Source organism: Ornithodoros turicata, chromosome 1, assembly GCF_037126465.1.
Source record: "Ornithodoros turicata isolate Travis chromosome 1, ASM3712646v1, whole genome shotgun sequence".
NCBI lineage: Eukaryota > Metazoa > Arthropoda > Arachnida > Ixodida > Argasidae > Ornithodoros > Ornithodoros turicata.
In genome coordinates, this window is record NC_088201.1 from 47,325,483 (window position 1) to 47,342,074 (window position 16,592).

At 47.5% G+C, this 16,592-nt stretch overlaps 1 protein-coding gene across 1 annotated transcript in view; it reads right to left on the reverse strand.

Annotated features, from left to right (window-relative positions):
- Positions 1 to 16,157, reverse strand: part of LOC135378164 (uncharacterized) — a 115,841-nt gene extending 99,684 nt beyond the window's left edge. The window contains exons 1-8 of the mRNA XM_064611082.1: positions 16,044 to 16,157; positions 15,577 to 15,693; positions 15,301 to 15,436; positions 14,110 to 14,246; positions 13,929 to 14,037; positions 12,029 to 12,171; positions 11,315 to 11,471; positions 9,683 to 9,864 (exon numbers count right to left, since the gene is read on the reverse strand). Coding sequence (XP_064467152.1) covers positions 9,683 to 9,864; positions 11,315 to 11,471; positions 12,029 to 12,171; positions 13,929 to 14,037; positions 14,110 to 14,246; positions 15,301 to 15,436; positions 15,577 to 15,658 — 946 coding nt within the window. The 5' untranslated portion in view covers positions 15,659 to 15,693; positions 16,044 to 16,157. The remainder of the gene's footprint in view (positions 1 to 9,682; positions 9,865 to 11,314; positions 11,472 to 12,028; positions 12,172 to 13,928; positions 14,038 to 14,109; positions 14,247 to 15,300; positions 15,437 to 15,576; positions 15,694 to 16,043) is intronic.
- Positions 16,158 to 16,592: the final 435 nt, after the last annotated feature.

The following is a 16,592-nucleotide window of genomic DNA, read 5'->3' on the forward strand; positions in this document are numbered from 1 at the left end:
CCAGTTGTACCTTCACTGGGAGGAAAGCACCGTAATGCGAAATGCGGCTAATCGTGACGCGTGTATTCATCTAGCACATTTAGCCACAGTAGTAATGGGTTTGCAGTGTGCAATTATTTGTTTCCTTTCTTACCCCTGTTCTATTCTAAGAAAAAAAAATATTTAAAAAGACATTATTAAACATTTATTTTGCTGAAAAACAAGCTTTCGGACGGAGTCCATCCATCAGATGCGATACATTGAACACTTGGTAGAGATATGTATACTAATTATACTAATTTATACTAATGTCCATCAGAGAAAGGGGACAACGAAGCTAGTTAGGAGGAAATACAAATTCTTATTAGAGAGGACTGAGGCCGCGAAAAGGAAAATACAAAAGAAAGCGATGTACAGTAGGAGCGTTACCGGAGACAAAAACCGTTGAGAGATCTCAGGTGAGCGAACATGGTAAAGAAGACCGCTGGAAGAAATATTACGCTGCTGGAGTTTGAGAAAAGATAAACAATGGCAGAAACTTTGATCCAGGACGAGACAATGTTGCTTTCACTTTTCCAAATGTTGCACGCTTCAGCAGCGTATTACAAAGAGCTACAAGAGGTGCAACTGTGACCATCAAGTTGCACGAGGTTATTAAAGTACATTCCGACAGCAATAATCCAGTTAAGGTTTAGGATTGCTCGAAACCCTGATAATTCATCAAGCAGCCATCACTATGCAAAACGTTACCGCTGAATGGGGCCACTAGGCAAATGACACTTTCAAAAACACCCTGATAAGCTGGCTTTGTGCGGAGTGGCCCGAAGTTGGACGTGCGGCCCAGTCTGGTGCCGTGTGCACAGCATTGACGCAGGAGGAGTCTAGCCGTAGCGCCACCTAATCGGCAGTCACGCCGCGTCAAATAGTGATGTCTAGCCTCACTAATTTCCTTACGGCATCGTGAAAAGGGTGCGTAGCATACTCGCATATTAGATGGTTTGCACATAAAAGACAGTTCCCAATGTACAGGTAGGCCGTGACCATTTTTGAGTGCAAGAGCTCATGACATTTGTCGTATATCCCGCCGCAGTCATAAAGGAAAGGTCTTTCACAGCTCCTTTAAATTTGAGCAGACGTTAAACTTGGTTAAGCGTTAAACTCGGTTGGTTGAGGAAGGAGAAGGGGAAGGGACGTCCTCAACTGCCCTGTTAGAGGCAGTGTTGTACATAGCGGCGCATCTAGTAGCGCCGCTACCGTATTCGCTACTTTTTTTACTAGCGGAGTAGCGATCCCGCTACATTTTAAATTTGTAACAGAAAAAGTATTTCCTCTAGAAATATGGGTGAAGGCTCTTTCTCCGCTACCGCTACTTTTCATAATATTGAAGATGTGGAAGCGAGATGTAGGCGAAGGAGATTGTTTTCTTGTTATTCCTTTAGTTACTTGTTACTTAGGCAGACCGATGTGCGATCTTTCTCAATTTCACCAATTATCATAAGCTCAGCGCAATCGAATATTTAGCAATATAGTTTGTTATTGCATCTGCATTTTAATTTTTTAGCTCTCATTTGCGAAACGCAATCAGATATATATATAACATCCTATATAATACGAAGATAGTTTCCCTCATACAATCAGTTGCGGAGCTAGTTGCGGAGCTACATTTCAAACTGTCTTTTACAACTTTTGTTCGGGGCAGATAAACAAAGCTTCGTGTCTTTTGGAACAGGAATACGAAAATATTTCGGAAACGCAACGAAATATCGCCGTAGTTACTGCACTCCAAACGTGTTTGTGCCGCAGATGAAGTATTTCTGGCAAGGTAGAATTACCTTAGCTTACACAGGTTGCCGAACGCAGTCCGGTTATTCTCCCGCTGTTACACTGTGTATGGGAGCCACACAAAATGAAGGAATATTACTATTATTCGGGAGTCAGTGCATGCCAATATGCTTATTCATGCTCTTTGCACACTTGCTTAGTGGCGGTACACCTGCGGTTAACTTTAAATCAATTGATCAAGCTCAAATCGAGTCGCGCGCCACACTGATGTTAGGTCACATCATGGAGGGTCGCACTAAAACCCTGAAAATTACCCTGTCCGTACAAAATACAAAGATACACACAAAAAAACAGGACAGGTGTAGTTATTGTGCATTCGGTCGGTGTGCAGAATATATACATCATTGAAAAATTCCACTTGACACACCAAGAGAAATAAATAAGCCGCCCTTCGAAATCGGCACTGAAACCACGAAAGACGATTGACGAAAAAGACGTACACAGTTCTCTGCGAACGACTATGACGGAGTCGGCGTCTACTTTTCGCCTCCGGAAGGACAATTGGGAAATTTGCGCCTGACATACTACCCCACTTGGGTGAAGCGCTGTTGTTGATTGTTATCTGATGGCATAAATCCATAGGTGTATGACTTCTTGAGAGCATTCGAGAGGAAGGACCGAATCACACCTGAGAGTTTTGGAATGACAGCAGTCAGAAGCCAATACGGGTTCCAATACTCCAAACATCAAAATAGTTTACTATCAAGAAAATGGAGCAATCCTATGGAAGGATGCTCAGTTACAAGATAATTTTGCCGCAGTATTTTTACAACATAAATTAGAGATACCGTTTTCACGTTTTTCTTTGTTGCAAGTATGCAACAGCAGAATATAAACAACGTGGACTGCGCCTGCTGAATCAATGCATGCCCCATTCCTTTGTGTGAACAGCTCAGCCGCAAAAATTCTAACCATTGACAGACAGCAAAGCTCCAACACGCATCAAATTTGTCACGCTCAAATTGTATTATAAAAATTGCTCTTACGCGGGAAGACAAAAGCACTTCATGCACGATACGTACTACTGACAATGGTATGGAGCTGGGCTAGTTGGAACCATCTCACTGGAAGAAAACAGCGCAAAGCAGACGAGGACACGGTATAAGCGCTTACTAGCAACTACAGGTTTGGACACGATACAAGTATGCCTCTGTGCTCGCGTGCATTGCGCTGTTTTCATGCAGTTATAACGTGCCAACTATCGCGAAACCTGTAGTTGCTAGATGGCGTTTTATCGTGTCCCGCTGTCCTCGTCTGCTTTGCGTTGTTTTCACCCAGTTATGTCGTGCCACCTAGTCCGAAACGCGTAGTTGCTAGTTCGCGTTTTATCGTGTCCCTCTGTCCTCGTCTGCTTTGAGCTGTTTTCATCCCGTTATGTCGTGCCAACTAGCCCAAAACCTGTAGTTGCTAGTTGGCGCTTGTATCGTGAGCCTCCCTCGTTTGCTTTGCGCTGTTTTCATCGTTATGTCGTGCCAACTAGCCCGAAACCTGTAGTTGCTAGTTGGCGCTTGTATCGTGGGCCTCCCTCGTCTGCTTAACGCTGTTTACATCCCGTTATGTCGTGCCAGCTAGCCCGAAACGTGTAGTTGCTAGTTGGCGCTTGTATCGTGTCACTCTGTCCTTGTCTGCTTTGCGTTGTTTTCATCCAGTTATGTCGTGCTAACTAACCCAAAACCTGTAGTTGCTAGTTGGCGCTTGTATCGTGGGCCTCCCTCGTCTGCTTTGCTCTGTTTTCATCGTTATGTCGTGCCAACTAGCCCGAAACCTGTAGTTGTTAGATGGCGTTTTATCGTGTCCCGCTGTCCTCGTCTGCTTTGCTCTGTTTTCATCCAGTTCTGTTGTGCCAGCTAGCCCGAAACGTGTAGTTGCTACTTCGCGTTTTATCGTGTCCCTCTGTCCTCGTCTGCTTTGCTCTGTTTTTATCGTTATGTCGTGCCAACTAGCCCGAAACCTGTAGTTGTTAGATGGCGTTTTATCGTGTCCCGCTGTCCTCGTCTGCTTTGCGTTGTTTTCATCCAGTTATGTCGTGCCAGCTAGCCCGAAACCTGTAGTTGCTAGTTGGCGCTTGTATCGTGGGCCTCCCTCGTCTGCTTTGTGCTGTTTTCATCGTTATGTCGTGCCAACTAGCCCGAAACCTGTAGTTGCTAGTTGCCGCTTGTATCGTGTCCCTCTGTCCTCGTCTGCTTTGCGCTGTTTTCATCCCGTTATCTCGTGCCAGCTAGTCCGAAACCTGTACTTGCTAGTTGGCGCTTGTATCGGGTCACTCTGTCCTCGTCTGCTTTGCGTTGTTTTCATTCCGTTGTGTCGTGCCAACTAGCCCAAAACCTGTAGTTGCTAGTTGGCGCTTGTATCGTGGGCCTCCCTCGTCTGCTTTGCTCTGTTTTCATCGTTCTGTCGTGCCAACTAGCCTGAAACCTGTAGTTGCGAGATGGCGTTTTATCATGTCCCGCTGTCCTCGTCTGCTTTGCGTTGTTTTCATCCAGTTATGTCGTGCCAGCTAGCCCGAAACTTGTAGTTGCTACTTCGCGTTTTATCGTGTCCCCCTGTCCTCGTCTGCTTTGCGCTTTTTCCATACCATTATGTCGTGCCAACTAGCCCGAAACCTGTAGTTGCTAGTTGGCGCTTGTATTGTGTCACTCTGTCCTTGTGTGCTTTGCGCTGTTTTCATCCCGTTATGTCGCGCCAACTAGCCTGAAACCTGTAGTTGTTAGTTGACGCTTGTATCGTGTCACTCTGTCCTCGTCTGCTTTGCGCTGTTTTCATCCCGTTATGTCGTGCCAACTAGCCCGAAACCTGTAGTTGCTAGTTGGCGCTTGTATCGTGGGCCTCCCTCGTCTGCTTTGCGCTGTTTTCATCGTTTATGTCGTGCCAACTAGCACGAAACATGCAGTTACTAGTTGGTGCTTGTATCGTGGGCCTCCCTCGTCTGCTTTGCTCTGTTTTCATCGTTATGCCGTGCCAACTAGCCCGAAACCTGTAGTTGCTAGATGGCGGCGTTTTATCGTGTCCCGCTGTCCTCGTCTGCTTTGCGTTGTTTTCATCCAGTTATGTCGTGCCAGCTAGCCGGAAACCTGTAGTTGCTAGTTGGCGCTTGTATCGTGGGCCTCCCTCGTCTGCTTTGCGCTGTTTTCATCGTTATGTCGTGCCAACTAGCACGAAACCTGTAGTTGCTAGTTGGCGCTTGTATCGTGTCACTCCGTCCTCGTCTGCTTTGCGCTGTTTTCATCCCGTTATGTCGTGCCAACTAGCCCGAAACCTGTAGTTGCTAGTTGGCGCTTGTATCGTGGGCCTCCCTCGTTTGCTTTGCGCTGTTTTCATCGTTATGTCGTGCCAACTAGCCCGAAGCCTGTAGTTGCTAGTTGGCGCTTGTATCGTGTCCCTCTGTCCTCGTCTGCTTTGCGCTGTTTTCATCCCGTTATGTCGTGCCAACTAGCCCAAAACCTGTAGTTGCTAGTTGGCGCTTGTATCGTGGGCCTCCCTCGTCTGCTTTGCGCTGTTTTCATCGTTTATGTCGTGCCAACTAGCCCGAAACATGCAGTTGCTAGTTGGTGCTTGTATCGTGGGCCTCCCTCGTCTGCTTTGCTCTGTTTTCATCGTTATGCCGTGCCAACTAGCCCGAAACCTGTAGTTGCTAGATGGCGGCGTTTTATCGTGTCCCGCTGTCCTCGTCTGCTTTGCGTTGTTTTCATCCAGTTATGTCGTGCCAGCTAGCCGGAAACCTGTAGTTGCTAGTTGGCGCTTGTATCGTGGGCCTCCCTCGTCTGCTTTGCGCTGTTTTCATCGTTATGTCGTGCCAACTAGCACGAAACCTGTAGTTGCTAGTTGGCGCTTGTATCGTGGGCCTCCCTCGTCTGCTTTGCGCTGATTTCATCGTTTATGTCGCGCCAACTAGCCCGAATCATGCAGTTGCTAGTTGGCGCTTGTATCGTGGGCCTCCCTCGTCTGCTTTGCGCTGGTTTCATCGTTTATGTCGTGCCAACTAGCACGAAACATGCAGTTGCTAGTTGGCCCTTGTATCGTGGGCCTCCCTCGTCTGCTTTGCGCTGGTTTCATCGTTTATGTCGTGCCAACTAGCACGAAACATGCAGTTGCTAGTTGGCGCTTCTATCGTGTCTCTCTGTCCTCGTCTGCTTTGCGCTGTTTCCACCCAGTTATGTCGTGCCAACTAGCCCGAAACATGCAGTTGCTAGTTGGCGCTTGTATCGTGGGCCTCCCTCGTCTGCTTTGCGCTGGTTTCATCGTTTATGTCGTGCCAACTAGCACGAAACATGCAGTTGCTAGTTGGCGCTTGTATCGTGGGCCTCCCTCGTCTGCTTTGCGCTGGTTTCATCGTTTATGTCGTGCCAACTAGCACGAAACATGCAGTTGCTAGTTGGCGCTTCTATCGTGTCTCTCTGTCCTCGTCTGCTTTGCGCTGTTTCCACCCAGTTATGTCGTGCCAACTAGCCCGAAACATGCAGTTGCTAGTTGGCGCTTGTATCGTGTCCCTTTGCCCTCGTCTGCTTTGCGTTGTTTTCATCCAGTTATGTCGTGCCAACTAGCCCGAAACACGCAGTTGCTAGTCGGCGCTTGTATCGTGTCCCTCAATCCTCGTCTGCTTTGCGCTGTTTTCACCCAGTTATGTCGTGCGAACTAGCCCGAACCATGCAGTTGCTAGTTGGCGCTTGTATCGTGTCCCTCAGTTCTAGTCTGCTTTGCGATGTTTTCATCCAGTTATGTCGTGCCAACTAGCCCGAAACATGCAGTTGCTAGTTGGGGCTTGTATCGTGTCCCTCGGTCTTCGTCTGCTATGCGCTGTTTTCATCCAGTTATGTCGTGCCAACTAGCCCGAAACCTGTAGTTGCTAGTTGGCGCTTGTATTGTGTCACTCTGTCCTTGTGTGCTTTGCGCTGTTTTCATCCCGTTATGTCGTGCCAACTAGCCTGAAACCTGTAGTTGTTAGTTGACGCTTGTATCGTGTCACTCTGTCCTCGTCTGCTTTGCGCTGTTTTCATCCCGTTATGTCGTGCCAACTAGCCCGAAACCTGTAGTTGCTAGTTGGCGCTTGTATCGTGGGCCTCCCTCGTCTGCTTTGCGCTGTTTTCATCGTTATGCCGTGCCAACTAGCCCGAAACCTGTAGTTGCTAGATGGCGGCGTTTTATCGTGTCCCGCTGTCCTCGTCTGCTTTGCGTTGTTTTCATCCAGTTATGTCGTGCCAGCTAGCCGGAAACCTGTAGTTGCTAGTTGGCGCTTGTATCGTGGGCCTCCCTCGTCTGCTTTGCGCTGTTTTCATCGTTATGTCGTGCCACCTAGCCCGAAGCCTGTAGTTGCTAGTTGGCGCTTGTATCGTGTCCCTCTGTCCTCGTCTGCTTTGCGCTGTTTTCATCCCGTTATGTCGTGCCAACTAGCCCGAAACCTGTAGTTGCTAGTTGGCGCTTGTATCGTGGGCCTCCCTCGTCTGCTTTGCGCTGTTTTCATCGTTTATGTCGTGCCAACTAGCCCGAAACATGCAGTTGCTAGTTGGCGCTTGAATCGTGGGCCTCCCTCGTCTGCTTTGCGCTGATTTCATCGTTTATGTCGTGCCAACTAGCCCGAAACATGCAGTTGCTAGTTGGCGCTTGTATCGTGGGCCTCCCTCGTCTGCTTTGCGCTGGTTTCATCGTTTATGTCGTGCCAACTAGCACGAAACATGCAGTTGCTAGTTGGCGCTTGTATCGTGTCCCTCTGTCCTCGTCTGCTTTGCGCTGTTTTCATCCCGTTATGTCGTGCCAACTAGCCCGAAACCTGTAGTTGCTAGTTGGCGCTTGTATCGTGGGCCTCCCTCGTCTGCTTTGCGCTGTTTTCATCGTTTATGTCGTGCCAACTAGCCCGAAACATGCAGTTGCTAGTTGGCGCTTGAATCGTGGGCCTCCCTCGTCTGCTTTGCGCTGATTTCATCGTTTATGTCGTGCCAACTAGCCCGAAACATGCAGTTGCTAGTTGGCGCTTGTATCGTGGGCCTCCCTCGTCTGCTTTGCGCTGGTTTCATCGTTTATGTCGTGCCAACTAGCACGAAACATGCAGTTGCTAGTTGGCGCTTGTATCGTGTCCCTTTGCCCTCGTCTGCTTTGCGTTGTTTCCACCCAGTTATGTCGTGCCAACTAGCCCGAAACATGCAGTTGCTAGTTGGCGCTTGTATCGTGTCCCTTTGCCCTCGTCTGCTTTGCGTTGTTTTCATCCAGTTATGTCGTGCCAACAAGCCCGAAACACGCAGTTGCTAGTCGGCGCTTGTATCGTGTCCCTCAATCCTCGTCTGCTTTGCGCTGTTTTCACCCAGTTATGTCGTGCGAACTAGCCCGAACCATGCAGTTGCTAGTTGGCGCTTGTATCGTGTCCCTCAGTTCTAGTCTGCTTTGCGATGTTTTCATCCAGTTATGTCGTGCCAACTAGCCCGAAACATGCAGTTGCTAGTTGGGGCTTGTATCGTGTCCCTCGGTCTTCGTCTGCTATGCGCTGTTTTCATCCAGTTATGTCGTGCCAACTCGCCCGAAACATGCAGTTGCTAGTTGGCGCTTGTATCCTGTCCCTCGGTCCTCGTCTGCTTTGCGCTGCTTTCATGCAGTTATGTCGTGCCAACTAGCCCGAAACCTGTAGTTGCTAATTGGCGTTTGTATCGTGTTTCTCTGTCCTTGCTTGTTTGCGCTGTTTCCTTCCAGTTCCATACTCGTCCTCCATAAATTGGTCTAAATGATACCCGGTTGACGTTCGTGCCGGTGAGAAACAAGGTGCGTCAATACGCAGGATCTCTCAAGCAAGCTTATGGCACCGTGCATTTATAGCCCTACATAGGCCTACCTCTATAGGTCTTATGGTCCCGATATCTGTACTGCTGTGGAGAAGAGCCTCAGGACGAGAGCCGCCCATATTCCAAACACACCGTTTTCCTCCGTAAATGTCGGCCGCTCTAGTCCTGAGGCTCATCCGTTTCCTCTGCGGGTCGCTGCATTTTCTACCTTATAGCTTTATGCAGACAGAGAGACCCATATAGACCTATTGACATAGCACCGTGTCCCCTGTGGCCAAAAACACGCAAGTGGATGCAACGCACATGCTTTGACACCTCCTTCGTCGATCCACTTGTTCTAAGCCGTGCTGTGAAATAATAGAAAACAATGTTCTTATTGACTTCTTATGTGAGCGCACAATGAGGTACTGACGCGTATTGGCAGTCTTTGTCAGAATTTCCCAAACGCGAAATCCAGTGTCTGTGTCTATCTACTGCTGACATATTACAGGTAATGTAGCATTGCACCATTAACAAATCTCCCATTTATGGCTTAGCGTGTAGTACCAAAGGCAATCAATCGTGAATTCGGGTGCTCCTTTTGTGGCTTTTCCGATTTCTTTTTTGTTTTTTTTTTTTTGCCAGATCCCGAGCAGACATGTTCGCTTATCAAAGCGCAGCAATCTCGCATGTCCGTGTGGCGCTTTCCGAGAGCCCGGAATTTGCCCGGCACCGATGCAACCAGACAGCTCGCTGCCCAACTATATCCGCTGCATCCGCACTGCAAGGCTGGCGAGGGCCCGCATTGGCCCGAACATCGAAGTTCACGTGGGTTAGCAGACGACGAAACCCAAAGACGAGCGACCGCGATGCCCCTAGCGTGATCCAAGCGACTAAAACCGCTAGATTCCTGGCGGTTCGGGTGGCAACTGTCACGTGATCCAGCGCGGGAACTAGACTAGCAATCTGCGAGCACTAGGTCGTGTTGCCACAAAACGACCACCCGAATTCGCCATAAGAATGACACTAATACCCCTGCGAAGTTCCCACGTTGCACGCTTGGTGACGCTTGAATTATCATTGGACACTGCCCGTGCGGCAGGGAAAAAGAAACTTACTTTGTGCAATGTCTGCCACCTGTTTCCGAGATATGACAAGGCGATCACCCTTGCAGGTCATGGTATGCTCTTCAACAGCACCTCCAGAGAAGTAACTGATGTGTTCCTTGAGCGTTTTCTCTTCATTGCAGTGAGTGCTCGCCAAGGCATCAGACGAGCACTTTCGATACTCCTCCAGTGCCCTACAGGAAAATACGGGAATAATTATTTTATAGACGAGCACAAACTACGCCAACTACATCGCTGTCCTGGTGCGCCAACAAAATGGCATTATGTAGGGGAGAGGGACAGTACGTGGCAGTTCATCGACAAAACAAGAAAGGATACATCAAAATCGCTCAAATAAGATAAAACTGGAAGAACAGAGGACAAGGTCACAAAGAAGGGGATTCCATTCCGTGACTGCTGAAAAAAAAAGTGAAGATAGCTGTACGAAAACGATAAGGTTCACAGTGTGCCAATCAACTTGTAATGCACCTAATGCAGATATTAAAGGAGCTTGTGTTCTACGATTTCCTAATGGGGCCAGCAGGGTACCATAAGGAACGGAGGGTTATTACTGGGTATACCTCTTGGAGCTTGGTTCTGTATCTTTTCTAGTTTTTGCATTACAGCGATTTCCGAGGGGCCCACTCTGGGAGCGCTTGTAATGTTCACCCTCAGCAACCCTAGACTTGTGCCGCGTTATAAACGATGTTATTAATACGGACGTAACTGATATGAACAGGCACGACGACGTAAGTTATTAAATAAGTAATTTGTTAACAGTGGGAATTCAGATTATGACGATATATTGAATGATGGCGATTGCATTGCGCGTTTTGTGAACTGCGCGACAGGCCTTCTGTGTGAGATTACGTATATTCTTCCATAAAAAATGGCACTTTAGCAACAATGGAGTTTTAGCAACTACAGGTGGACAGCTGCTTCACACTGGCTGTGTTCCAATACTTCGATCTGTGAGAAGCAGTCTGACTGAACAGACCTGGGCGCCGCGTTTGTCATTTGTCAGATGACGCAGGAACTGCTGTCCGCACTTCATTGGTAGTTGCAACTGGTCAATTAGCGCTGAGATGTCAATACATGTGACCTAGAACACGCCGTGGAAACCTCGATGACGTCTACAGGCGTATCAATAATTCATAGGTGCTATCAACTTGTCTGCAGCGGCGCCTACTACGCGCCTTCTAGTAGCAGTCTAGCCGAATTGGAAAGGAGCTCATCACGGCGGCACTTCCGGTAAGGCCGCCAATAAGCTGTCTAACCAGAGTGTTGGAAACATCCACTGTTTCTCACTGTTCAATAAGGATGGAGTTGGGGTGTATTACCGGGACATAACTGTGCTAAGTGTGACATCGAACGCGGCCCTTCGCGTACCATGAGCCTTCGAACGAGCCCTAAGCATACTGGAAATCATTTGTACACTTCAAAACCACTATAGTAATTTGTGAGAGCTAATTCTGCGAGGCTCGGGGTTTCAGAAGTAGTTGTAAATGTTTAGGTATATTACTGAAATTTCATTCATCGTGGTCTTTAAACTGACGCTGTATGGACCTCTGCCACCTACGAAGTGTGCACGCGCAAATATTGAGAACCGACCCGAATAACGTAAAGATCATAAATTCTACTTACTGGCACAAAAGTCGTGGCTCAAGAGAAGCGAGTGAGCGGTTTTTCTCTGTCATGTAGTGGAATGTGATACCGCAGAGGAAGAACTTCTGCATGGCCACGTTCTTCCTGCATCGCTGATCCATCTGGTTGGAGATTTCTGGCGACACCGATATGTGGTCTACGACAGAGTGGACTGTTGTTTAGAAGCGAAAGGCTCAAGAGATCGTGAACGCTTTTGGATATTCAGGTGCAAGTCGAACGTATTCTCAATTATCTCTCCGAGATTCTCTATGGCGCTCCACAAATACTCCACAATCGTTCTCTACAAGACACAACGATATACATGCACCTGAAGATAACAACGCACATCGAGGGACGGTGCAAACACACTCATTGGCAAGAAATTAAATTAATGATGCAGTTGCAATGAACAGTAAGCATACAGAGGTCCGGTACGCTGCATGTTCGTTTCGCACTTGTGCCACGGCTCATTGATTTTCCTTTAAGGCCATCAAATTGGTACCTCTACTTTCGAAGCTTTCGGTGTTAGCGTCGTCCCTAGATGCTCTAGTCCAGTCAAATTTGTGAAGCTAGACCACTTGCATCATACAGAATGCCTGGGAAGCATCGATATATCGATTCGCGACTTGAAGCAGAAGCAGTCTTACCATCAGTCCTCTGGCGCCTCGTTTCTCTTCCTGTGCAGCTCAGAAAGTACGCACATCAGACACCCACCTTTCACGTCATTGCAGGACACGTTGAATCTGTCGATATTTTTGCGCATCCGAGCCTCTTCCTTCTCCCTGGCAGCTTCCTTTTGTGGACAGTTGGTCAACTTCATCACTTTCTTGACGCACTCGACGTACGACCTCAGAAGCCTGTCACGATGTTCGGAAAACTTTTGAGAAAGTGTTCGCATAAGTGCTAGGAATGACTGGACCACAGCTGAACTTTAAATCACATCAGACCTAGAACTGGTGACAACGATTTTATCGAGAGTCATTTGGACGTAATCCCACAAGGCAGCCGCCTAGGAATCAAGAATGCAAGGCAGACCTATCTTAAATACCGTACTCTAGATCGCTGACATCTATACTACATGTATTCAGTGCTCTCCCTCAGAGGAGAGGAGTGACGGAAGTTCCTACCAAACGGGCGACAACAGAGCGACGCCACATCCTGGTGCTCTACTTTCGCAACGTTGGGTCTAGGTCGCACGGGATCATGTAATAGCAATGTCACCAACACTCTCGATGGGGTTGCATTTCTCAATTTTATGTTCCATTCTAGTCCCGCCGTAAAGAGCGTCAAATTGCGACGGACATCTCCCTGTAAAGCGCACATTCTAGCACGAAGGGGCTTCATAAGCAGAAGCCAACTTTACACTGCCGTCACAACAGGAGGGTGCATTTCTTGTCCCATGGGCCGTATAAGGTGATTAATCAAGACGTGTTTCTGGCAAACACCGACCAATGGCTTACTTTTATACACTTGTGTTGGCATTTTAGTGCTTTACTCATTACCTTTCCTTTTTTGAATATTTTCTACTCCATACTATATTTCTGTTTCTGTTTCATGCTTCACTACTTATTTCTAATACCTTTTCATTCGGCTTTCCCATGGAATGCCGGCTTATATTATTTGTACTCTTGTGCTGGCTCTCTCACCAGGGAGCTTTCCTTTGGAGGGGCTTGTCCCGCGTGAATTTATGGTATTTCACAATATGGAATATGATGGCCCAGGTTATGTAACCAGGACACCCGCACTGCTGTGTGACTAAGAGAAGATATTTGAGAGACGGACCTCTTGAAACGCAACATGCCCTCTCTTAATGCCCTACTCTTAGTAGCCTACAATGAAGTTATAAATAGAATCTAATCTCTGACGAGTGACACAGGTCTAAACGTACTTTTCGAAGTACCGACTACCCTACTCTAATTACTTTCGTTTCCGTGCATTTGTACTGAATACTAATTATGTTCTGAACAATAGTTTGCAGTATTTTATTCGTGGCTGATGCAAGGACATTAACCTTCCTGTTTAAACTTAAGCAAGTACGGGCTTGAATCTGTCATAGGGACGTACAGATCATACGTGCATATATGCATCATGTGCATCGAGCGCGAAAGTCGCTCGAAACGATAACACTCACACAAGTACAACATCGTTTGAGATACTCAAACCTACTACGGGAGCCAATGACAGCAAATGGGTGCAATATTGTTGCTCATTGAAATATATTGGGTATAACGAACAGCGGAGAAACTTCACCTAGGATAATAAATTGTGCCTCCATTTGCTAGGGGGTGCCAAGTGACGACAACCGCGCAAATGAGACATATTCAAAGCTCCTATTTGTGAAGTTTGGTTAGAGCATTCTACTTAGCTTACTCGCCCTGCAGATTGTTATGATTGTCACGCGAGGCGTGCTAGGATATTGAAGAGATAGATGCAATGAAATGGCCTACTTCGTCGCGCCTAGCTTAGGTTTTCATTTTCCTGCGGGAACCGTTTTCAAAGGTTGACAAAGTGCCGATTAGCACGCATCTTCTTAGCATAGGACACGTTTCTTTCAACAACTTTTTAGTGTGACGTATTATGCCTCATTCCCCGTATCTGAATTAAGACTACTCACTGGCAAGCTCTGTCGCTTTCTTCAGTGATGTGCTTAGAGTCTGTATCCAGGATGAATTCGCATTCGTTTCTACCTTGCTCGAAGGTCGACTTCCTACAGGACTTGTCTTCTAAAACAGATTTCAATCATTGCAACTCATTGCAAACACACGACCCGTTCATCAATTTGGTGTTTCACTCACCTCGATCGCATGACAGATTTGCTGCTAGCCTGTGCTGTTCAATTTTGGCAACCTCACGATCGGCGGTTTCTTGCATTGCGTCGCAGTTCGACGCCATCAGGGCAGTGTGCACGCATCGGCGGTACGTTTTAAAATAGCTACAGGAAGGTGAAAAAGTTGTGTGCATTTAATCCAGCTTAACAGTGACTCTATACGAAAATCCCGACGGGTGACACGGAGCACTAGGGAGGTATTATCAATTATCAACTGAAATCCACAACGTTGAAACCACGTCTCAGGTAAGAAGCCTGTGTTTCGAAAAGAAACTGTTGTCTTCGACGCCCAGTTGAAGAAGAGTCCCTATTCGGAATGCAGACTCTGACCCTCATGATGATGATGCTGATGTTGGCTCTGCCCTTTGTATCGGGCGGACAACGCCAAGGTTAAGCGTGTCCTAGCTTAATACCTTTACATGGTTGCTAGATACCGTACTTACAACATTATGGTTTTTGAGTTAAAAATAGCTGGCATTCCAGAGCCTACACTGTGTATGTAGTATGCATACAAAGGTGATGCATTACACACGTACAGGAAACGTACCAAGAGGATTTTAAACGAACGCAACTCAACAAGTCCATTTACACTGACTCGTACTCGGTGTGACTCACTGGCTGCAACTACCGGCGATGCGATGCTCCATACAAGGACACCATTCAAGGAGCACAAGTGCGAAATTAATGGAAGGTGCAATACCAACATGCTAATCTAAAAAAGTCAAGCAGGAGAGTCTTCAGACTAAAGGAGCCAAGTCTGCTGGGAACACCGCATGCAGGTGAAACGTACATCCCATTATTCCTTCATATCTACGTTTTGCAAGTGCTCAACCCAACCTCCCACCCAGTACCCAACCTTCCACAACCAAATTCATTTTAGGCTTCGATGAGAAGTTTCAGCAGAACATTCGCGAACAGGAGAAATGAAGGCCATTTGGCGGGAGTGTCGCAAGCACAAACTACGTAAAGTAATACGTATAAAGCTAGCAACAGAAAGATTATGATTTTCACTGCTCATTACACTGGATTCGAAGTCATAAGTAAATCGCTTCTCACTGGCACTGGAGTCTTACAGCCGTGCCCACAGACCCCTGTCCTCTCGCAGTGGGTTCTTGGACGCTATGAAAGATCACCAACAGAGAAGTTGCTCACAGCATACCTGCACTTGAGGCTGTTGTTTTCAGGTGCTGACGCCATGACGTCCGCAAATACTTTCTCGCACTCCGTACGGGCCTCATTCAGCTTGGTCAAGTCACACTTCTCAGTATCCTCCTTGGCATGTCTTGCTGAAGATACTGAAACGGTCATTCTATAGTTTGAAACCTTATAGTTATACCACGGAGGAAATAATATGGAATATATGGCTGGCTATAATAATATGGCTGTACAGTTAAACATATATTCTGGCGGAACACTGATTGTCTTCACTGCGTACCTCTTCTTCGTGAAGTGGCATAACTTGTCCCGGCATAGGCTAAGAGCCACAGGGCTATATATGACACAAGTAACTGTCTCATTGCTGAAACATAGGCAGGCCGGACGGTAAGCAACCCTGTAAATATAACTGGAGTTAGCATTTACAGGATTTATGAATGGTGAGTCTGGGAGCTTAAAGAAAAAGGCGGTTTTGTCGGCCTTTGGAACCACTAGGGCCCAAACATTGGAATCCTTCATTGAAAACGAGATTGTACAAGCACAGCTCCTGTAACTCTCTCACGACGTTTCATCCCGTACGCGATGTTATTGTACGATTAAGTTTCAGGAAGCTTGGCTAATCGGAGCCCAATATAAATGCCCTTCCAAATACCCTTGCATGACCGATACCCGAAAGTCTAACCCGGTGAAGCTGTTCCTGGCTACTACTTTGAGCCTATACATCATAAACAAGACAGAAGAACTCACCTTTCCTCGACTGATGTTTTCTCGCCGCAGAGTCCGAGTTTAGAGCGACCGCGCTTCGAGGGCTGTCTTGATGCTTCCTCGAGAACTGCGCACAGACTCCTTCTTCTTCTTCGTCCTGAGATGCTGGCACGAGTCTCCTTATTTTCTGTGTTCGTTATCCGCAAACTTCTTCTTCTGCACAAAAATGGGTGGCGCATAGCCCAGAGGCAATTGGCCAGGGAGATGGGTGGTTCGTTCGTGGTTGTTATTCAGACATATATCGACACAGTTCCCTAAGAAGTCGACCCAGAACGCACATTCCCCCAGGGCGTCAGTCATGACGCTGCCCACACTCTAAATCCGGCAGCCGATATGTACCACATGAAAGAGGACCCGCACCTGGCCCAAGCGGTACACATGAGGTACAGTCCTCAACGAGCAGGTACAGTTCGCGACCACTGCGAAATTCAAACGGTACAAGGGCTCCGAGACCCATCAGTACCGCCAGGTACCTTTTAAGCGCGGTCTATAGCAGCTGTACCTCATGTGCACAGCGCGCATGAGTACGAA